This window comes from Pipistrellus kuhlii, unplaced genomic scaffold (genome assembly GCF_014108245.1).
Source record: "Pipistrellus kuhlii isolate mPipKuh1 unplaced genomic scaffold, mPipKuh1.p scaffold_m20_p_1, whole genome shotgun sequence".
NCBI lineage: Eukaryota > Metazoa > Chordata > Mammalia > Chiroptera > Vespertilionidae > Pipistrellus > Pipistrellus kuhlii.
Window position 1 is genome coordinate 73,790,058 of NW_023425404.1, and position 24,522 is coordinate 73,814,579.

Sequence of the window (24,522 nt, forward strand, 5' to 3'; positions counted from 1 at the left end):
CAGTTTCACTTAGAAAAATGTATCAAGCATATCAAATGATACTTAAAAGAATCACATCTTTAAAGTACATATATACTGTGACACAAATTTAAGGTTAATTATTTCATTAAATATAACCCATACCAATAAAAGTGACTAGGGACCCTACCAGTACATGAATTTCTTGCACTGGGCCTCCAGTAAAAACATACTTTCCTATAAAAATGATGCATCCTGTACAAGCATATCAAACTCGCACACGTGCTGCTGGCCACATGCGGCCAACAATGAATATTTTTGTGGCCCCGCCAATATAATGATATGTAAGATATATTTCAATAAAAATGTTGTAACTTAATTTTTACAATATTATACATAATTATTAATAACAAACTATAAAGTTCACTAATGACTAATTATTATAAGTGTGTTTTATTCATTTCCTTTATGCACCTTATGGTGCAGGCACATCATTTCTCTTCACCAATGCTAGCAGCAAATATTTTAGCAGCTGACTGCCAAGCTATTATTCTTGTACTAACTCGTTTGGTGTGCACAGCAGGAAATATTTTGCTTTTGAAGAACCAGAAAAGTAGGTTTATTTGTGTTATTAATTAGTGCAGTTATTGAATGACTGGTAACTTAATGTTCAAGAAAAAATATTAATTTTATTAAAATGTTCTATTATTTTGTTAATAATTATTCATTTATTTCAGCTTTTTGTATTCAGCATGTCTCTATTGAAATTAACCTACGTTTCTATGAAAATTGAGGCTTTTGTTTTTTTTTGAAACCCACATAAACTTAACCCTGTTTATTTGGCCCATGTTAGCCGTTGAGTTTGACATGCTTGCTATACAATAATTTTGCTATGCTCACTCTCTTTGCTATATAACCCCTAATGACTAAAAACTAATTGTGCTAAAAGCAATACAATAAATCAAACATCTATCATATGTTTAAGACTGATACATACTTATATGCTAAATGAAATGTTTAAATTTTATGTATTAAGCTTACCTTGAAAAGCCAAGGTGTAAGAATTCTCAATGGAGGTATCAAAATTGGTGGAGAAGGGGAGGTCAGGTTATCAGTCGAAATGCCGAGGTTATCTCTAATCTGTAATTTTCAAATAAAATGCAATAAACCTATGTAAAGTATTCTTTTTTTCTAATTTGTTTTTCCTTAAACTGAGATCAAGTCCAGTATCTACCACAAACTACATATTTAATCATGGTTAAGTGACTTCATCATGGTAAGCACCTGTATATAACAAGGAGGTGTGGGGGGGAGGATAGTGTAGCTATGTTATTTAAGGCTTCTGCCTCTCACTACTTTAGTTTCCTTCTATTATATCTTTTCTTTTTTACCTTAGCTAAATTCTGCCAAAGTTCACAGAGGTAATCGAAGACTTGAGCATGTATTTCAGGATCCATAATAGCATTGACATCTCCCAAAATGCCTAGCATTCTTCGCCACATTACAGTAGCAACATCAGCATGCCATCCTGTAAGAGTACCCCCTGCCATCACACTACAACATTCAGATGGAAATTCACTGATTTCTATAGAAAAAAATAATACACAAGTATTAGTAATTTTTTCTGGATAATTGATCATAAAAACACAAAAGAGATGAATTAACTATCTTAAATATCTATAAAAGTAAATAAAAGTTAATATTCATTAGTGTTATTTTTTTCTTGATAAGGTAAAAATATTACCAGTTCATAATTCCTTATTACTTATCCCATAGTGCTTCTATCTAGATTTACCTAAGGAGGAAATGAAGAAGATACCAGATAAAGAAATTTATGTTTGATATAAAGATCATATTTACAACTACATACTCTACCTAATAACTACTTCAGATTATATCATCAAATTAATATAAAATCTCAGGCTACAGTCAGATCCTATAGGAAGTCTTTATAAGCCAGTTTTTTTAGTTAAAACTTCCAAAGAAATACATTTCACAATTATGTCAGACCTACCATTAAAAGGATATCACAATGACATTGAAAAATACATATTTTTACTAAAATTTAAACATAATCTAACATTTCCATTAATTACATTGGCAGGATTATATGTAAAAAATATTACCTTGGATCCTAGTCCTATCACAAATTATGTGATGTATAAGTTATTTAATAACCTCCTTAAGGCTATGCTTCATTTGTTAAATAGATGGTATAGCTGAATATCATTATATGTCTCCTCCAGCTTTAAAAGGAAATATTACTCTTTAAAAAAAATTTTTATCAAAGTTATTAGGGTGACATTGGTTAATAAATTATATAGGTTTCAGATGTATGATACATTAAAAAACTCTTTCTATTCAAGGTATACAGTAAAAAAGGGAAAATCATTTGTCAGTAAAAAAATTTTCCTGCTTGATAAAAATCTTAATAATTTATGTTTGTTATTATATATGCATCCTTTACTCTTAATGTTTACCTTTTTTCCTTTGCTTAAAAGGCATACAATAACTGATTGTATTATTAAAAAGCTACTGAGTTGCCTTTCACAATAATGAAAAGTGGCTCTGGTATAAACTCACTAAGACTGAAAAAAGCATGCAATGTTTACTACGTGTACTGGTTAATAACAGCGGGTTTTGTAATAAAAGAAAACAGGATAATTTCAGAGAAACGTCAAAAGTGCTTTATTCAAAGTAATGTCCATCTTCACATTTCCCCATCTTTCAGATAATTTGTGGATACAGTCCCAATAGAACTTTCCTTGTTTTGAGGCAAGCCATTCAGAGACCCAATTTTCCACTTCTTCGTGCGTTTTGAAGTGCTGCTCAGAAAGTGCATGTGCCATCGATCAGAACAAATGGTAATCTGAAGGAGCAAGGTCTGGTGAATAAGGCGGGTAGATTAATACTTCCCAGGCAAGATCTTTTAATATGTCTTTACATGGTTTTAAAGTGTGTGATGGAGCAACATCATGAAGCAAAATTACATTGCGGTGTCTGGCACATTCTGGTCGTTTCACGATCAAAGTGTGGTTCAAATTGATTGTTGTCGGTAGCGATCAGTATTAACAATTTCACCTGGTTTTAGAAGCTCATAATTCATCACACCTTCCTAATCCCACCAAACGCAAAGCATTATCTTCTTTCCAAAGCAATTTGGCCTTGTAGTAGATGCTGATGGTTGACCTGGATCAACCCATGATTTTGAGCATTTGTGGTTCTCAAAATAAATCCACTTCTCATCCAGTCACAGTTCAATGCAAAAAAAGACTTTTCTTTCCTGTTGTTGAAGCAACATTTTACTGATGACTTTTCGGTTTTCCATTTCTTTCGTTCAGTTGATGTGGCACTCATTTTACTACCTTTAAAATCTTTCCCATTGCTTGTAAACAATCGGAAATTTTTTGCTGAGCAATCTTTAATCTTTCTGCAAGTTGTTTTTGAGTTTGACACGCATCTTCATTCAATAATGCTTGTAAGTGTTGGTCTTCAAACTTTTTTGGTTGACCTGGAATTTCTTTGCCTTTCACATTGAAATCATCACCTTTAAAGCATTTAAACCAGCTTGTTCACCATAAGCTTCCTGAAGTATTCAGCAGCACTTTTCTTCAAAATAATGAATTATACCTTCCCACAAATGCTTTTTTTTTGGCAGGAAATTCGACATTTTTAAGTGTAAAAGTATCTATGTTAACACCTTCAGCAAATTAGACATATGAAGTTTTGAAGCTTGCTAAAATATTGATAGCATATCAAATTGCATATATATCAACATATGTGTAACTCCATCTATTGAAAAAATCTGCATTAACCGGTACACATAGTACTATCTCTGTTAACATCTACCCTCTCTACAGACTCTTCATAATATAGTGATGTCAACTTTGTCTCTAATTTATCCCTCTCAAACTAAACAAAATTTTAAATGATTACAAAGCAAGCAACAATGTGTGATTCCTTTTATTTTTTAATCCTCACTCGAGGATATTTCTAAAAATTTATTTGAGAGAGAGAAGAGATAGAGAAAAACACTGATGTGACAGAGAAACATCAATCCTCAGTTGGGGCACATCCCATATGCCCCGACTGAGGATCAAACCCACAATCCTTTGGTGTACAGGATGACGCTCCAACCAACTGAGTCATCTGGCCAGGGCACAATGTGTGATTCTTTAAATCCTAGTTTGGGCTAATGACAGTCTAAGGTTGCTATAAAGGACATTATTGGGGCAACTGAGGGCATTTAACTATGAACTAAAACTGCAGTGACATATCAACATTAAATACCTTGAATGTGGCCATTATATTGTGATCATGCAGGAAACTAATGTGTACTTATTCTTAGGACATTCTCACTGCAGTGTTGAGGTGTAGAGTCTAATATTTGTAATTCACTGTTAAATGACTAAAAAAAAATAGAATTTAGCCCTAACTGGTTTGGCTCAGTGGATAGAGCGTCAGCCTGCAGACTCAAGGGTCCCAGGTTCGATTCCGATCAAGGGCAAGTACCTTGGTTATGAGCACATCCCCAGTAGGAGGTGTGCAGGAGGCAGCTGTTTCTCTCTCATCAAAGTTTCTAACTCTCTATCCCTTTTCCTTCCTCTCTAAAAAAAAAAAAAAAAAAAAAAAAAATCAATAAAATATATATTTTTTAAAATAGAATTTAAAAAAAGGGATGATGGGATTTTTTGGGTGCCTACATGTGTATACACAAAGGGATAAAGTGGCAAATATTAACTGGTGAATTTAAAGGATTTATGGATATTCATTTTACAAGTCTTGCAATTTTCTAAAAGTTTAAAACTTATTTCAAATGCCAGAAAGAAAAGTAAATACAAAAAATTGTAGGTCAAAGGAGGAAAGGAAAGGTCAGAAACAACCCACAACCAGAAATAGGGCAATGTAATTCCAAAATTGCATGCTAAGAGATTAAGTGTACCTTAAAAAAAAAAAAAAAAAAAAAAAGAAAGGGGACCAAAAGTTATATGGCTTAAAATATCTTCCTTTGGTCAGAGAACAAATCTGCTGCATTATCAATGAAACTGGCATTCTGTATTATTTACTGTAAATATCTCAACAACTATGTCCTTGACTAAAGTTTTTAGTATATTTGCAAAAATGACTTCTTATCCTGATGCTTATTACATCATGTAGGACTTAGCAAAAATAACTTCTGTTTTTAAATTTATAGTTTCTAAAGTTTCCTACTTACTTTTTAACGCTTACTTTCAAATATGCTTTGTTTGGATGGCCTACTTCTTAATTAAATTTAATTGATATACTTTAAGAATCAAGTTCAATGAAAAAGTATTGATTTGACCAATTGTTTCACTGAAAGCCTGATAATTCTACTTTCTCCTGCGAGTCAGCAAGTTCTTCAAATCCAACATTAATAATAATGAAGCCAAATTATGTATTTCCTGCTTTAGAAAATGAATGGCACTGTATCAGTGATAATATAACACACAAAATTAATGTAATCACTAATGCTAGAACTGTAATCAACTATAAAATAACAAAAATCAGTATAAAATTATTCTTTAAGAGTAAGAAAAAATAGTAACAAATTTCTAAGACTTAGAAAACCCCAATGATAGAATAATACATAATAAATATGTATATAATATATAATCAAGTTTAAGATGCCTTATTTTAAGATCTCTTAACACTAATGCTCTGAAAGGAGAAATGGAAATATCTAATTTCCAAATATTGCCTAGGTCATCTGGCGTCTGAAGAACAGAGTGGTGAAGTTTCTCGTCAAGCTGCAGATCTTTCTGTTCCAGATGTTCTATATTCAATGTAGAAGGGGAAGGTGTTTGTGACCTGGATCCCAGAGCTGAATGAACTGGAGAAGCACTTTCTGAACCTGCAGATATAATTTCATAAAATTAGCATAAAAAAGATACTCAATACCCTCTATTTAAGATGTAACGCTTAAAGCCCCCAAAAAACAGAAATTTAAAATATCAAAAGATAAAACAAGGTTATACATTAGCCAAAGAGATAAAATCATAATATTATACAAGACTTTGTATCTAATGGTCTCATCTTATGTTTACCAGGGAACTAATATGGAATCAGAATTGGACATACCAGCTAATAGAAGCCATCAGTGAAGGCGAGAATCTCTACTCCCAAACCTGGTCCAGCTATAGAGACTCTGGTACCCACTGCTATTCAATTTCATTTACTTTAATCTTGGGCAATTAGATTTATTTTATTATTTTTTTCATATATTTTTATTGATTTCAGAGAGGAAGGGAAAAGGAGAGAAAAACCAATGATGGGAGAGAATCATGAATGGCTGCCTCCTGCATGTCCCCTACTGGGGATGAGCCTGCAACCCAGGTATGTGCCCTGACCGGGAACTGAACCCTGCCTTCTTGATTCATAGGTGGATGCTCAACCACTGAGCTGCTGGTCAGGCTCTTGGGGCAATTAAAGAAGAACTTGCCCATTGGGCTCTATATACCACTATGGTTGCTAGCCTGAATCAGAGTGGTCCTTGGTGGTCCTAGTCTTTTGTCTCCCTCTGACCCCTACCCCTTCTTCCTAATCCATTCTCCACAAGGAAAAACAAAACACACAAAACAACCCAAAAATAAAAAATCCTAAAAACTAATGTCACTCCCTAATTTAAGATCCTTCTATGGCTCTTTAGTGGACTCAGCACAAGCACAAACTTTTTAGTGTGGTTTTCCAATCTTTCTGCAACTTACCATTCTACTCTCTAATACAGTGATTTTCAACCTTTTACATCACATAAGCTGATTACTAAAATTTTATGGCACACCAAAAAATATTTTTTGCTGATCTGACAAAAAAAAGGTGTAATTTTGATTCATTCATACCGAACAGCTGTTGTTGTGTTGGCTATTGTCATATCTATATCTATATATCTATATATCTATATATCTATATATCTATATCTATATCTATATCTATATCTATATCTATATATATATATATATTATTATTTTTTCTTTTTTTGACAATCTAAGGAAAAAGAGGAAGTCAGGGCCCTTGACTACATAGTCAGCTATTGCATGATTTAAAAATTCTTGCGGCATACTGGTTGAAAATTGCTGCTCTAGTACTTTTAAGTTCTAGCCACAGGAAGTAAACTGGTATTTATCAGAATGTATCATACCTCTGGCCTTTTTCACATGTTTTCCTTTACATGAAGCCCTAACCCTCTTCTTTTAGGTCTGGTTGACTTCTATTTATTTTTCAAGTCTCAGCTTAAACACACTTTCTAAGAAGCCTAATCCTGATCTAACCTAACCAGTGTGAATAAGGATTCTCTGCTGTAACTCCTTGTATTTCCCGTTATATCACTTATCACAATGACTTGAAACTGCCTGTTTAGTTTTAAATATTCTTCAGTAGCACATATACTCTGTAAGAACAGGGATTTACCTATGTTATATACTATAGTATTATCTATGTTATATACTATAATGTCTGGGACACAGACATTCTTTTTATTTTTTTCATTCTTATTTTAAATTATATATAACAAAAATTAATATTGTATTTAAGAACTGGTGGTGGTTGTAGTGAAATACTGCTAGTACCAAGCAAGTAGTTAAAATATTAGGTATTTTCATTTTATTTTTAAGCTTCTTTCGAGCAGAGGCCCTAGCCTGGTAACTCAGTTGGTTAGAGAGTCATCCTGATAACACCAAGGTTGCTGATTCTTCCCTGGTCAGCAATCAAATACTACATGCATTACAAAGTAGAACAACAAAATGGGGTTTTTTTTCTCTCTTTCAAAAAATCAATTAAAAAAAGCTTTCTAGTAGAGAAATATCAATATTCTGTACTCAATAATCACAAAATTCTCCGACTATTACCTCTTTCCATTCAATAAAGCAAAAAGCACACATATTAAGTACATAAAGTATATAAATAAAATGTGTATTATTTTATCTCCACAAATATGTAATTTCGTATTATTTATATAATTTTTAAATATAACACAGTAAGTGCCTTAAAAAGTACATATGGAGGTATGAATGCCTTATTTAATGATAATCATATGACTTAATCTAGGTTCAATTATGACACATAGTATGTGGTAGGTTTCCTATCCTTCATTTGGAATTTGGTGTAAATTAATATGATACAAAATCATGTTAAAGGTCAGCTACAGAAACTTAAGGATACTACACCTTAATACAAACACAAACTGCTGACGGCACAATGAAAAAAGTCTCCTTAATATTTATCAAAAAATTTAAATATGTGACAAAAACAATCATTAGCTTCATAGTCAAAAGCAAAAAAGATTTTTTTTTGCTTTGTTATAAATATGTACAGTATATCCAAGATATGACATTAAATATTATTTAATTCTTATTATTTTTTAATCCTTGCCCAAAGATATTTTTTAATTTATTTTCAGAGAGAGAGTGAGAGAAAGAAGGAAACTTGGTTGTGAGAGAGAAACATCGAACAGTTGCCTCCTATAGCCACCCAGATTGGGGATTGAACCCACAACCTAGGTATGTGCTCTGATTGGAAATTGAACCTGGTTCAATCAACCAAGCCATCTGGCCAGGGCTAAAATATGAATTGGTAAAAAATAAAGATATAGGTATAAATATAGTCATGCCCACAAAACAAACTATTTAGTTTTTATTATCTATGAGATTTATTATGCAGTTCAAAAAAGTTATAGGAAAACAGAAGGGTATTTCAGGACTACTACATTCTTTGATAGACTACAGTTAATCTTAAAGTTAATAGTGTGATAACTCATGCAAATTTCACCTTCAGAAAATACTGTGTTGAATTCTTTATATATTGAGTATATAACGTTTCATTCTTGGATGAATTTTAGGTCTTCTAAACAAATTAATTCAAGAACTGTGTTAGTTTTTTAGAAAAACATCCCTGGCACCATTATTAATGGCCCTATTTACTTAATAAATGAGTAACACGCCCACCAGCCAGTCAGGAGTGAGTATGCAAATTAACCCAACAAAGATGGTGGGTTAATTCCACAGCACCCCAACCACTCTGAGCCTGTGGGGAGGGAGGGCAGGCAGAAGGGCGGCTCCAGGCCAGAGGAAAGCCGGCGCAGGCAGCCAGGGGAACAAGGCCCATTCTTGCACGAATCTTTGTTCATGCATCGGGCCACTAGTTAAGATTAGAATAACTAATAAAACTTCCTAGTAGAGTCCTAGAAACAGTCACTAAGTTTGTATAGCAAACATGTTACTACATGAATATTAAAAATTCTTAGAAATTGCCAAAACTGGTTTGGCTCAGTGGATAGAGTGTCGCCCTGTGGACTGAAGGGTCCTGGGTTTGATTCTGGTCAAGGGCATGTACCTTGGTTGTGGGCACATCCTCAGTGGGAGGTGTGCAGGAGGCAGTTGATCAATGTTTCTCTCACATCAATGTTTCTAACTCTTTCTCTCCCTTCCTCTCTATAAAAAAAAATCAGTAAAATATATTTTTTAAATTAAAAAAAAAATTCTTAGAAATTGAATTAACTGAAAGTCATTATGAGGCAAAGGCATAAAATAAGTTCTCTATACATATCAAGTTTTACTTTCAGAACTTTGCGTGAAACTTTATTTTTGATAACTAAAAACAAGTAAAAAAAAAAAGTGGGGTCATATTTCTTTTACATATTATAACCTTTTGAAGACACAATAGTTTGATAAATAGCTTAAATAAAATTAGAATATGGCTTATATAATAAACATCTCTAGTTCACTCAGAGCAAGATGTTTAGAAAGTCTTCTTACCTTCAAAAAAATAACTGGTCTCCAGATTCTGGAGATACATATGATGGGATTCTGAGTCACAGGCTAAGATGGTTATCAGATAGATCTCTAAACTACTAAGCAAACTTTTCAGGCATTTTATCATTTCTACTTTAAAATTCCAATATTTTCAAGGTTCAATAATCTCTCTACACTGTCTAAAAGTTTAGTTCTGCTAATATTAAAATGTGTGTTACAGTAAAATCTAACACCTTACATTTTTATTCACACATTTTAAATGTATAATTATATAAAATTATATAGTCCTGTATTCAACAACATAATAAGAATATATAACAGATCATCACCATTTAAAGCTTTCTTTTTTTTTTATAAATATATTTTATTGATTTTTTTACAGAGAGGAAGGGAGAGGGATAGAGAGCTAGAAACATCTATGAGAGAGATACATCAACCAGCTGCCTCTTGCACACCCCCTACTGAGGATGTGCCCACAACCAAGGTACATGCCCTTGACCGGAATCGAACCTGGGACCTTTCAGTCCACAGACGGACGCTCTACCACTGAGCCAAACCAGTTTTGGCTAAAGCTTTCTTATGCCTATTTCCAGTTGATCCCCTTCCCTAACCCAAATAATCACTGATCTGCTTTTTCACTACAGTTTATCTTTTCTAGAATTTCCTATAGATGAAATAATAAAGTATGGTTTGTACACTTTTGTATTTTACTTTCTCTCATTTAGCATGTTTTTGTGAGTTATAGTTTTCCTATATTAACATTTAATTCTTCTTTCTTGAGTACTATTCCACTGAATATTCAACGAATGAATACATAACATGAAAAGTTGGTGATAATTTACTGTATAAACATAGAATATTAGTATATTGAAAAGTAGGTTTAATAGCCTTAGTACACTTTACATTTTTTATAATACTTGCCAAAGAAATTTATAAAAATTTAGGCTGATTCTGAAAGACAATGAAAAAGGTAGAGTGTGGTAATTCTTAACTTTTGTTTGTTTGTAATCTATTTTAAAATTTCTGCAAGAAATGCTCTGATGCCAACATACACAAAATTTCATATACAATACTAGGAGTTCAGAGTCCACCGAAGTTATGCACGTAGATTTTTAGGTAAAAAAAAAAATCTTAATTTTTTTTATCTATTATTACATAAAGGTGAATGAAAATATAATACGTAGCCCTAGCAGGTCTGGCTCAGTGGATAGTGTTGGCCTGTGAACCAAAGGGTCCTGGGCTCAATTCTGGTCAAGGGCACGAACCTTGATTGCAGGTTCCTCCCCAGCCCCAGTCCTGGTTGGAACTGGTACACAAGGCAACCAATCGATGTGTTTCTTTCACATCGATGTTTCTGTCTTTCCCCCTCTCTTCTACTCTCCCTTAAAAAAAAAAAAAAAAAAAAAAAAAAAAAAAAAATCAATGGAAAAATATCCTCGGTGAGGATTAACAAAATAATAATAATAAAACTTAACTACTTATAAGTAATAATTAAAATCTATCAAAATTAAATTCTAAACAGGCTCTTCGGTGGATTTAAAAAATGCATTTAAGAAATACATTCCCTGGAGTAACTTTACCAGTAACCGTTGCAACTTCAGCAGAGAAAGCTTGTTGATTAAGACTGCTTGTTTCAGAATCTATGTGAAGCGTGGTTAGACTAGCCACTTCTTGCTCTTCAGTACTCTGATGATGACCAGAACCTGAATCCACATCAGCAGACGATGCAATCCCAGTATCAGCTCCAAAGCCAAAATCTATAGGAAAAAGAAATGGTAGTACATAGAAGTCCCAATCACAAAACAAAAATATCTACAAGAGACAGCTACTTCAGCAAAATAATTAAATATTAACCTTCTCCTTAAATCTATTTTATTTATATACCACTCACACAAGTGTACATAATGCTAATGCTTGGAAGTTTACAATAAGAAACAATTTTTAAAAGTTCTCATACCTAATTATTAACAAATAAGAATGATAAAATAAAAACAGCCAGACATATATCATCACTATTGTTATCCATATTTCTGATAGCTAGTAATACACTTACTGCTCTTAAAGTACTTTATAATCTTTAGTGTGTGTGTGTGTGTGTGTATAAAGTAACATATATATATATATATATATATACATATATATATATAATAAAAATCATTTTTCTTTTAAATCATATTTCCAGTCTGAGATAAGAGCAGTATATATCCATAAGGATGGCAAACATATAATTTCCAATGTATCTCCCAGCTCTTCACAAATCTGGTTCCCAAGGTTTTGACTTTCTTTTTTAAAATTTTGGTGTCCTTCACTGACTGCCAAGTGTAATACAGAATTACAGCAAAGAAGCTATACAGCAAAGAAGTTATAATACCACATAACATCACTGTTGTCATTTTAACATGAAGCAATTATTCAAGAAACATTCTGAGTAGTGTAGCAATAAACACAGCTGTACTGAACATAATGAAGCACTGAACACAATTAGGTTCCCAAATATGAGTATACAAAGTAGTGACAACTCAATCATGACTATCTGTCCTTTTATTTTGATATTATTCTAATATCAAATCCATACTAATTTTTCCCTACATTTTTGTCTTTAAATCATTCATTTTATAAAAGGACAGTATTTTTTTTTTAATGTCTTTAGTTTGACAAAATAAAGTGGCCCTAACTTGAAAATTATTCCCTAAAACTTTCTTTGGAATTTCACTGAAAAATGAAATCAAAATATGTGGGAAAAAGTGATGGTCATGTGATTAATGAGTCAATCTTGAACAGAAAACAATAAACAAAAAAATAATGCTCAAATAGAAAAAGATACTTGCTGTCAAATTTTCGTCCATCATATTGGAAAGCACTGAAAGAATCCGAATGACTATCTGAGCTGATAAGATCACTGCTCCCTGCACTGGCAGGAGAAGTCCATTCTGAGGGTACACCTGGGTCATCAATAGGGCGCATTTGGTTCTGCTTGTTTAGAATATCAGGGAGGTCTTTGGGAATTTCGAGGCTGCCTGGACTACTTCCTCTTCTTGTTAGAGTCTAAAAATTCAAGAAACATTTATCATTTTTTAAAAGACCTAAAATTCTTATTAACATCTAAAATCTTTCATTTCTGAGTCAATTATCACAATAAGTGTTGAGATTTAGGGCCTGATGCAGGAGGGGAGAACACACTAACGGTACAATCTTCATTAACTGTATAGAGCTGGGAGCTGGAACCTGAACTATTGTTAGTGTGCCTAAAGCAAAAACCTAAATATCAGTTGGTTCTGGGCCTAAAACTCTTAAACCTCAAAAAGGATCCATAAAGTAAATGTAAGTTAGAAGAGTAGAAAGAGAAAAATATTCAAATGGAAAAAGCAGCAGCAATAAGAAGAGACAGTGAAAGGAGGAAAGAAAGCCACTCTACAAAGATGTCATTTTATAATGATGCAATAAAGATATTATTCTATAATGATTCTATCCTTTTTTCCCCACTAAAAAAAAAAAAAAAAAAAAGGGTGGGAAATGTAATGGTCCTGCAGACTTTCATTAAAGACAACTTGAGTTGGTGAAAGAGGGTATACGGCAGTGGCTCTTAACCTTTCTTTTGTTTTTGTGTGTGTTTTTTTACAGTGTAAAATTTTTATATTTAGAATTAGGCAGCTGGTCTCAGTTTAGATGATTCCAATTTTGTTGGCAACATCCAAAGCATCATAGTCAGGAGCCAGTCGAACATAAGCCTTCTTCTCGCCATCAGGCCTGATCAGGGTGTTGACCTTGGCCACATCAATGTCATAAGTAGGGGTGTCGAACTCAATCAGAGAAGGGGCCAAAATCTAAAATCCAGCCTAAATCGCGGGCCGAATGGTTTACTGAACAGTCATAAACTGTCATTGTGATGGAAACGCAGCGGAGTGCAGTGATGACAGCGCGGTGCGGGCCACATTGCAAGGCCTGGCGGGACGGATTTGGCCCGAGGGCCTTGTGTTTGACACGTGTATAGAGCTTCTTCACAGACTGAACTGGTGCTTGTTGGCCTTGACATCCACAATGAACATAAGTGCATTATTGTCTTCTATCTTCTTCATGGCTGACTCGGTAGTCAGGGGGACTTGACGATGGCAGAGTGGTCAAGCTTGTTTCTCCTGGGTGCGCTCTTCTGAGGACATTTAGGCTGCCTCCGGAGCCTTAGTGTCTTTGGCCATCGAAAGATGTGTGATGTGAATCTTCTTTTTTGTGTGGCTGTGGACGCCTTTCAACACTGCTTTCTTTGCCTTCAAAGCCTTTGCTTTGGCTTCGGCTTTGGGAGGAGCAGGGGCTTCCTTCTTCGCTTTTGGAGCCATCTCCGTAAAAAGGGTTTTCAGTTCTTAACCTAATGCCGTGTTCCTTATGTTGTGGGGACCCCCAACCATAAAATTACTTTTGTTGCTACTTCATAACTGTAATTTTGCTACTGTTAATGAACTGTAATGTAAATACCTATGTTTTCTGATGGTCTTAGGCTCTACCGCAGCTGTTCTCAACCTGTGGGTCTCAGCCCACAGGTTGAGAACTGCTAGCAGGATCACCTAACACCATCAGAAAACACAGATATTTACATTACAATTCATAACAGTAGCAAAATTACAGTTATGAAGTAGCAACAAAAGTAATTTTATGGTTGGGGGTCACCACAACATGAGGAACTGTATTAAAGGGTCTCGGCATTAGGAAGGTTGAGAACCACTGGTATAGGGGGTATAAATGGTGATTAAATAAATAAATAAATAAATAAGACAAGGTGAAACTCAAATGGAATATGACCATTCTTTTTGTTGTTGTTGTTAATCTTCCCCGAAGGATATTTTTTTCCATTGATTTTTAGAGAAAGTAGAAGAGAGAGAGAGAAACATTGATGTGAGAGAGACACATCGACTAAACCGAGGGGCCAGGGATCAAGCCTGCAACTAAGGTAGGTGCCCTAGACCAAAACCAAACCTGGGACCCTTCAGTCCACGGGCCAGCACTCTATTCACTGAGCCAAACTAGCCAGAGATGAACTATGACCATTCTAAAAGGCAATTCCACATATATTTATCTTTCCTTAACAATTAATAATTATTAGGGATAAAATTGCTTCTATTTTTATTTTACCATAATTCTAGTACTCAAAACAAAGACAACTTTTAAATCTATTTCAAAGTTATATGTAATGACTGAGAAATTTATGCTATCAATGTTAAGGGAGTTTGGCCATAACACTGGAGTTTGTTATCTTTTCTGCTAAAGGCTGGCAATAGTAATCAGTGTAACCGATGAGCAAATAGAGGGAGGACTAAGAAGGCAGTAATTTATACCTAAGTAACTGAGCAAACAGGTATTCTAATGTTTTACTCTGGTCAAAATTATATGCCTGCTTGTTTTGTCTTTGAATGAAAAGTATGAAAATATAATTTTAAATTGTTAATTAGAAAGGGTTAAATTTTGGGGGAAGGCTGTTTGAAGAAAAATTTCCACATAATAAACATGGACTAGAGGCCCAGAGCATAAAATTCATGCACAAGGACGGATGTCCCTCAGCCCAGCCTGCACCTCTCTAATCTGGGAGCCCTAGAGGGATGTTCAGCTGCCTGTTTAGGACCAATCACCAATCAGGCCTAAAAGGGCAGTCAGATATCCCTCTCACGAACCAAGACTGCTGGCTCCCAACTGCTCGCCTGCCTGCCTTCCCGATTGCCCCTAGCTACTTCTGCCTGCCAGCCTGATCACCCCCTAACTACTCCCCTGCCAGCCTGTTTGCCCCTAACTGCCATTTCTGTTGGAATTTATTTATGTTCTATAATTGAAACTTTGTACCATTGAGTGGAGGCCTAGGCCAGCAAGGCAGGCAGAAAGCTTGGCTTCCTCTATTGCTGGGGAAACCCAAGCCTCCTTCCTGCTCTCTGTGACGGTAGTCATCTTGGTTGGGTCTATTTGCATATTTGCTCCTGATTGGCTGGTGGGCATGGCTGGAGGGTGTAGTGGATGTATGGTCAATTTGCATATTACTCTTTTATTAGCTAGGATGAACATAGTTATACATCTTTTAGTTTCTCTACCCTCCTCTCTAAAACCAGATAAATAAAATAATACTTACTGAGGCATTACCACTTCTAAGTCGTTCTGCTATAAACTCATCCATCAGATCAGGAACATTAGCATTGCTGCTGCCAATATCACTATTAAGAGGAGGCAGTTTTGGGCTCATATCCTCTTTATTGACTGAAAATAAATAAATAACTATATATAGTGAGGAAATACTTAACCGCATTTTCTAAATGTGAAACAAGACCAACTCAAAACAAATTACCTATGCCATATCAATTATTTGCCAAACATGCATTTATAAATAATTTCTCTCCCTTTAGATTTAATTTTAAGAATTAGTAAATTGATATTTACTTTAACTAAGCAGATGTTAGTCAATCTTCAGTATAACCTTAAATAGCAAGAAAGCTTATAGATAAGCACTAGTTGGAGTTAGGTTAATATTGATTATAAAGAAACTGGTATATTTATCTTTCTTTCCACCTCTGTGCTTCTATGTAGTCTTAATTTATAATTCCCTTTTTTCCGAAAGAGTATTTGCAAGAAATATATCCCTTGAATCTATGAAAATCTCAGTGGGACATAAATGCATTTCAATTTAGATAATAAATAAAAATTCTATAATTTTGACGTTTTGTTTCTATTCACTGCAAAATCTAATTTTATTGCTTTAATAAGAGATTTTCACAAATATTTTTCTGTAAAAAGCCCAAAACAGTTTTCTTGATTTTTTTTGTTTTGTTTTGTTATCTTGATTTTTTTAAGACCTAAATTCTGATTAACATTACCAAGAAAGTGTTAAACTTGGGAATTTAATTTACAGAAAATAAGATATTTATTTCACTATTATGCCATTAAAATGTTGATTTCTCTTCAATTAAAAGAAAATCAGCACTTGTTATATTCCTAATTAACTACAAAGCATTTCAGGTTAAGGAAATACACTGATCGGGAACTAATTGTGAAATACCATTATCTTTATATTAATGGCCAGGCTTTGCTAAGCTGTCAAATACTGCCCTCAAGTGGCATTAATGGCTCAATGCAAGTTGCATTCATTGTTAATCATGCTAACAAAACCATGTTAAACAAATAAAATCAAAACCTACCTTACTGCTGAAAGTGAATTTTCTATATCTATAAAGTTATTTTAAATGTGAATCAAGACAAAATAGTTATCATAATCTTGCTTTTTGTAATTTTTCCATAGAGGTTCCATGTTTAAATCATGACCGGTTATCATGAAACCTTTATGCAGATCTAAAAATCTCAGAAAAGAATAAGTAACAATAAGTGTCTCAAGGGCATAACTTGCATTCTATACAAATGAATGCAAAACTTAATAGCCTATAGTTTGTTTGGAAATCACTTAAATAAAAAATACTTATATACACTTTCAGATTTAAGAAATTAATTTCCTCTTCAATTACATTAACTAAAAATGTTGGTGCTGATTGTAGGACCTTGATTTCCATTATGTTACATGATGTCCAAGTAACATTCTACCAAGAAAAAAACATCAGTAAAAATAAATGAACTCAATGATATAGCTAGTGCCCTTCTAAATATAAACTATAGAGGTGAAAGTATTCCAGCTCCTCAGAAAACTTAATTTCAAGGCTCACGTAGTAAACACTCAGAAAAAAAATATTTAGATAACTTTTGAAAGGTCATTAAAACTTTTCTGTATCTTCCTTTTTTCTTATCTTGTTCAGCAGCAAAGAGGTTTAACTAAATGCCTTATAAGGGAAATTAGTCATTTAAATAAACATTTTATGCTGGGAAAAATATAGCTGGGGAAAATATAGCTGGGAAAAGGCGCATGCATAACCAAACAGAGAGAAAGCAGTGACCATCCCAAAGCTTTTTGATTGCTTATAGCTTGCTTCAGTTGCATTAAGCCAAACTGGTGCTGTCTTTTCTCCTTTTGCGCTCTGCACATTGTTAGTGCTCACCTGCAGCTTTCCTTCCAAAATAGCCCATTACATGACTGTACAGATCCCTCAGTGGAGCCTCTGGTGGCATTCTGTTCTGCCTCTGTGGGGAAACATTTGCCTTCGGCTTTGAAAGAGCATGTACAACAGTTTTATAAACGCCACCCAGGGAGCCCTGCGATAGTCCTGTCTCATGACTTGATGATCTGAGAGTACTACGACTACCTAACTGGTTACTTGCAATTCCTTCCTTTTGTAATATGGTGGGAATCTCTGCAGACTCCTTGATTGTTTTACTACTTACTGATGTTGTTCCAATTGTACCTAGAGGTCTGTACACACCAGGTTTTACTAGCTCAGAAACACTATTTGAGATGGTATGGGGGGCGTTACTGGTGTTGCTATTGCTACTACTGCTGAAGCCACTGAGCTTCCGCAGTCTCGTCTTCCACGGGGCCTCTTTGTTTTCCATGGGATTATAAAACTGAACTGACTCAGTAGAAGGTCTAAAAGTAACATGAACACTAGTTCGTTTTTTAGTAGCAATTTTCATGATTTTGGCTCTATGAGTAACTGTTTCAGACAAGCTCCTTTTGGTTGGAGAAAGCTTGCTAGTGTTTGTAACATGAGGCATTCTACGGTTAACAGGTGCTTTTAGTGTGGTTTTCTTGGCATGCATAACATGAGGGACAGTTTTTTTTTCATTAATTTGCATATCCATAACCTTTTCAACTAGTGTTATATCTACACAAGCATCTAATTCTGTGGCTGCTTGTCGATATAGATATTTCCTCTTTTCTTTATCACAAGGGCTACCTGAACTAGGTTCCGGTGACTGTTGTTCACTGCTTAGTTGCTTAGATTTTTCAGAAGTCCTTGTTCTCATAACACTATCTAATTGGTTAGATGAAGTATTATTCATGAAGACAGATGAGTTTTGTTCTTTTTGAAACTGTATATTTACAGTAGTCCCAACAAAAGAGGTATTTTCTAATTTATTTTCTTGATCTAAGTATTCTAATTTATCTAAGGATGACCTTTCATCCCTATTTACTGCAATAATCACTTCCTGAGAAGCTGCATCTTTACCTAACTCATTTTTACTGTGATTTTCCTGCTTTTCCTTAAAATATTCTTTCAGGGAGGAAAGAAGATCATCATCTCCTTCAAGGTCAATGTACTGGATTTGTTCGAAAGCTGAATCTGCGAGTTCTACTGGATCTATTAAGTGACAAAGATGGTCATATATGCTATCACCAACTTCCAGAGAAGACTCTCTACTATGAGTATCAGTGATGTGGCTTTCAGTGGATCTAGTTATTGAAGAAGCCTCTGTGGAACTCTGCAAGCTTGGCGCATGACGGGACGAACTGTCAATGACAGGAACTGCACCTTTGGCTCGTTCAACAGTGAATGGTTCCAAGATGTCAGAAGTGCTGCTACTTCGAGGCAATGGCTGTTCCTCATTCAAAGCACCAAAAACTTCATTCCCAGTGTCTTCACTTTGTGAAAAATGTCTGACTCTAGTTGGGCGGGGAAGTATTTGAGTATCATCAATATCTGTAAAAAAGAAATATTACATAGAATAGAATGATATGAATATGAAAATAAGTATTACTTTCGACCATACCCTAGTCATATGCTTAAAAATAAAAAATTCTGAGACTTTTTGTAAGCTCAATGAAAGAAAATCTATTAAAAGTACAGATATGTTTTTAAATAATGATGGGCACAAGCCAATATAGCAGTGTCAATGAATTAGAAAACTACCAGAATACATTTTAAAATGTTAACATGCATAAAAAGAGACAGTAAGGTGATGAAACATTTGGAAGTGCAGTTAAAGATAGAGCTGTGCCAATAAATCAAGCAATTCAAACTGCTGTTTAGTTTTTCCTACTTATTTAAGTTCCAAGCAGAAAAACTAGATCTTACCATAGAAAGCTGGTCTAACTATACCACTGTAAAGTCTAATAGGGTCTCATAAATCCCCCTTTCCTTCCTTACCAGGCAGGAGTCATCATCTTTTCTTCAAATCGTGCCTATCTGTTTGATCATGTATTACAAATGAAAATCTCCACCCTCCTCCAAAACTCCTCTTTGTCAGGAAACTATCTGTTCTATGAAGTATTTTGTGTAATTTTATTATAGCATTAACATCTATTCAACCCTATCAAATAAAATCAATATACTGTTTTAAAAAACCTAATTGTATTTTTAAATTTCTGACTAAGATACCATTTATTCCTAGGAAGAAACCTTTCTGCCTTCACAGCCCTTTCCATTAAACAACCATCAAACCTTAAAAACTGTCTACTTTAATTCTCTCACTGAGGAAATCGAGGCTTAAAGAAGTGAGGCCACTTTCTCAAATTTATAATCATAGTTTGAGAAGCAGGCATAGTGTTATTACATTGTTTTTTGTTGCCTGAAATGCTAAGTATATAGTAAAGGCTCAAAAATATTTATGAAATCAGAAATAACAAAATGGAACACTATTTAACTGTACAGATATATATATAAATTAGAAATATTAAAAGTAAAATACATTTTTTAATTTATCATGGCCTTTATATTACCTAGAAATAACTAAAGTATTTTTTCAGAAGCCAGCAAAATATAATGAAAAAAAGGACAGTCAAAAAGTCAGATATTGCCAAAACTGGTTTGTCTCAGTGGTAGAGCATCGCTCTGCGGAGTGAAAGGTCCCAGGTTCGATTCCAGTCAAGGGCATGTACCTCGGTTGCGGGCACATCTCCAGTAGGGGGTGTGCAAGAGGCAGCTGGTCGATGTCTCTATCTCATCGACGTTTCTAGCTCTCTATCTCTCTCCCTTCCTCTTTGTAAAAAATCAATAAAATATATATATTTTTTAAAAGTCAGATATTGTTACTGTTTAGGTTTTTAACACAAAGGTAATAAGCAACAGGATTATAATTGAACAATCAAAATGAAAATTTAGATGCAGAGTAAGACAGACCTTGTCCAAGGTCACATAATAATTTATTGATGGTGCTGTCTAGAATTTAGGCTTTCTTACTTTAGACACTGAGATCAGTTTTCTCATTTTAAAAATGGGGATAGCATTCAAAACATTTTCAGGATTCATACTATGGATGAAAGGAGACTAATCTTCCTATTATTTCATTCATATCATCCTCTTTGTATGAGTTCCAAAAGGAGCCACCTTAAACTAAATTCAGGTCAAGAGAAATTTGTATTATGCCAAGATTCCACTATATTCCTGAAAATATACATTTATACTCTCTTCATAGGTCAAATTTTACAAAGTTAAACTTCCTTTATTAAGTTGAGAATATACTACTAAAATGATGCTGGCTTTCTTCTCATGACCCTCTCCCCAGACCCCTTAGAAATTCTTCTAAATGAGAAGTAAAACATCTAAGAATTTTCATATTTATGTATATATACTTATTATTGCAGCAGATAACTAATGCATATTTGTGCATCTTGATGAAAGTCAATATTTTGAGTTGTTACCTCTCTCACAATTGATCATAAGAATCTCTGTACATAGGACAGAATTTGTTCAACGTGCACAAATATTCTTTTATTTTGCACAAAATATCTTTTCCACAAAATATTCTTATAGGAATCAGCGAAGTTTATGGCACTATATAATTTTTCTATAAAAATTCTTAAGAATTATGTAGTTGAAATTTTATCAGCTCCAAATTTAAAATCAAGATCACAAGCCTTACTAAAATTTAATTTTATACTATCAAATAAATGAACATCAAAAAGTAGTTTTAATTTTTAGTTTCTTTTATTGATATCTCATTCTAAAGCCAGTAAAGATTACTATAAAGTTGTTTTTAGAAATTTCTTCCCAAACCCAGTTTCCCCATTGCATATTAGAAAATTTAACCATTTATTTTAGCCTAAGTTGTTTCCTAAACTTTTGTAACCACATATGAATATCTAAAACTTTTATGCAAGTTTAAGAGATTTTTAAAAATATATTTTTTATCCATAATACAGTGTTAAAGAATTTAAACAATAAACTTTATGAAAGTTTTAAGGTTTAAATATAGATCTTACATTAGCATATGACAATACTAATTGCATAAACTAGGGGTGTCGAACTCAATCAGAGAAGGGGCCAAAATCTAAAATCCAGCCTAAATCGCGGGCCGAATGGTTTACTGAACAGTCATAAACTGTCCTTGTGATGGAAACGCAGTGGAGTGCAGTGATGACAGCGCGGTGCGGGCCACATTGCAAGGCTTGGAGGGACGGATTTGGCCCGCGGGCCTTGTGTTTGACACATGTGGCATAAACGAAAAGAAAATAATTGCTAACAGAAAGCCAATGTCAGCACTTGCATAATTGACTCTAATAAGCCTTAAATTGAAAGAAATACAGTAAAACCTTGGTATAATGAGCTAATTCAGAAGAGGGTTGTCTGCTAAAGCTGGAAATCCATTATATAAAAGGAGGTTTTCAGAATGCATATGTTAAGAATTTGACAAATTAGAGAGTGTAACTTTTTTACTTATGTAGACATGCTTGTGTAATTAAAATTATGTATGAAAGTTTAATTTCACAGAAAACTGTTCTAGATGTATTACAGCAATTTTAAATTCTTACTGAATAGGTCTAATTAATGTGTGCATTCAACCAGACACCATGAGTAAACAAATGCACACAGCTGGGGTGTGGTTTAGTGCATGTCGGAACATAAGCCAGTATGCGATAAAGCTGCTACTGAAAGTCATGCCACGTGCCAATAGAACCAATTACTGGGTGTGATTTGCTGTGATCACAAGTTAATAATTCTCCAAACACTGTTTACAAGCAGTGACTCTTGTATTTAAATATAAATAGTTGTAGATACATAATATTTACGTTGGCGAAATTACTAGTGTTATTTCCAACATATGGCCTCGTCACTGTAATTTGTTAAAAATAACAGTGAACAAAAAAAAAACAATAACCTTGTTGATTTAATTATAAGCAAATCTTGGTTAAAGCATTTTAAGATTAACAAGGTGTTAATTTTCACAAATGACATATGGACTGTAAGTTTTGTCCATTAAATCTGAAGTCTGTGAAATTGAAGTCCACAAAATTAAGTGTTTACTGAATAACTAAACTTTAAGGAGAAAAGGTAAAATAATAGCTAAACCAAATATAGTCTTTCCTACACTCTACCCATTGTTCTAAGAATCTTATATATATGAACTCATTTAATCATCATAACAACTCTGTGAAGTAGGTGTTGTTATCCCCATTTTATACATGAAAAAAACAATTTAAGTGATCTGCTTTAGGTTACACAGAAAGTGGAAAGTTGGGATTAGAAGAAAAATCTTAGTGCATGTCCTTATACTCTTGAATAATATATATTTATGAAATAATTCATTAATTTTTTAAGTTGGTAAAAATTATATTAAAGCAGCACAGTGAATTATCTCCATAAAGATAAAAATCATAAAAGTCAAATATTTGTAAATTATATAAAAGAAAACAATTGACAGTTTGTATTAGATTGCTGAAAATAATGGTGCCATCAAGTTAAAATAAAAATGGCCTTCACAATAATCTAATCACCCTGCTTATATTTTACCTTAAAAAATAACAGCCTCTAAATTAAATTAGTTTAACCTAAAGTTTTAGGAAGCATTGATACTACACTTGATCTTAGCCAAAAGGCCGAGAAGCGATAAAAGTTTTAGGAAGCACTGAATGAGCAAAACAAGAAAAAAGGTTTTTTAATAAACTAAAAAATATTTTTGAACACTGAGAAAATGGTTCCTATGAAACACTGGAAATGTCAATTTTACCTCTGGATTTCCTTAAAATACTTAGCATTAAAATTTTCTGAATTAAAAAGTAGGGTTTTTTTTTTTATAATATCCTGCTTCAGAAAAACAACAAACCTTTGCTATTTCAAAAGATAAGCTATAAATTAAAGCATAATGTATAAAGTAAATAATTCCTTACACTATAATTTTTTATTAATAGCATAATATCCCCATTGCTTAAAATAGCTCATCACAGAGCAGGAGCTCAATAAAATTTTTAATAATTTCTAAAATAAGGTACAGAATCAAGTGCCCAAATCCCTTTTACTAAAGTTAAATTCCATTATGTCAATCATAATAGCGATCAGTAATAATACATATTTTTATAGCTCCTGAATTCATTAAAATCATTTACATTAGTATACTGAAATTGATGCCACTCTGAAGCTCAAGATTTTTTTCTGGAACTGCCTAAAGGAAATGGCAATGTCCTTTATGTAATATTTGCCTATTTGGGCAATAAAGGCAATGTACCTTCAAGGTAAGCAAAAACTATAGAGCATTCTATTTATAATTTTACTAACAGATGCTAGTAAAAAACTCTACATCTTTTAAAAGACTAGGTAATTCAAAGCAGTTAACTACATCACTGAAATCATGAAATGACTAAAAAGCAATAAACCAAATTTAATTAATTTTCATTTTAGACCACTAAAACTTAAACCACTAAACGATCTTTTGTCTTTTTATCCTTCTAATAATTTTTTCTTTGACTCTTAAATTCTGGAAACAGGCAAATAACCATGGATCACCTTTTATGATAAGAAAAGTATACTGCTTAATTTGTTTATAAACATGTTACATAATGTCGTGTTTAAGTTAGCTTCAGATTTTTCCTGCGATGTACTTAAAAAAAAAAAGTACAAAATTTTTCAGCAAAAAATTTCTATTTTAGAATTATGCTTAAACCAGATTATAGGCGGAAAAGCTGTGAAATCTTACTAGCACATATTGGTAAGAAGAAAGAAGTTCTTTGATTAAATAA

General features: G+C 33.5%; 1 protein-coding gene and 1 pseudogene across 14 annotated transcripts in view; both read right to left on the reverse strand.

Annotated features, from left to right (window-relative positions):
* Positions 1-24,522, reverse strand: part of RALGAPA1 (Ral GTPase activating protein catalytic subunit alpha 1) — a 224,591-nt gene that overhangs the window by 111,297 nt on the left and 88,772 nt on the right. For 11 of the 14 annotated variants that reach the window (XM_045585379.1, XM_036451922.2, XM_036452055.2 and 8 more), the window contains 7 exons: positions 17,732-19,270; positions 15,826-15,950; positions 12,551-12,767; positions 11,303-11,479; positions 5,678-5,830; positions 1,350-1,543; positions 1,000-1,098 (listed from right to left, as the gene is read on the reverse strand). In XM_045585379.1, the coding sequence (XP_045441335.1) occupies positions 1,000-1,098; positions 1,350-1,543; positions 5,678-5,830; positions 11,303-11,479; positions 12,551-12,767; positions 15,826-15,950; positions 17,732-19,270 (2,504 nt within the window). The remainder of the gene's footprint in view (positions 1-999; positions 1,099-1,349; positions 1,544-5,677; positions 5,831-11,302; positions 11,480-12,550; positions 12,768-15,825; positions 15,951-17,731; positions 19,271-24,522) is intronic. The other 3 variants (XM_036452032.2, XM_036452021.2, XM_036452003.2) reach the window with 1 other exon arrangement.
* LOC118709656 lies at positions 23,291-23,397 on the reverse strand (annotated as a pseudogene).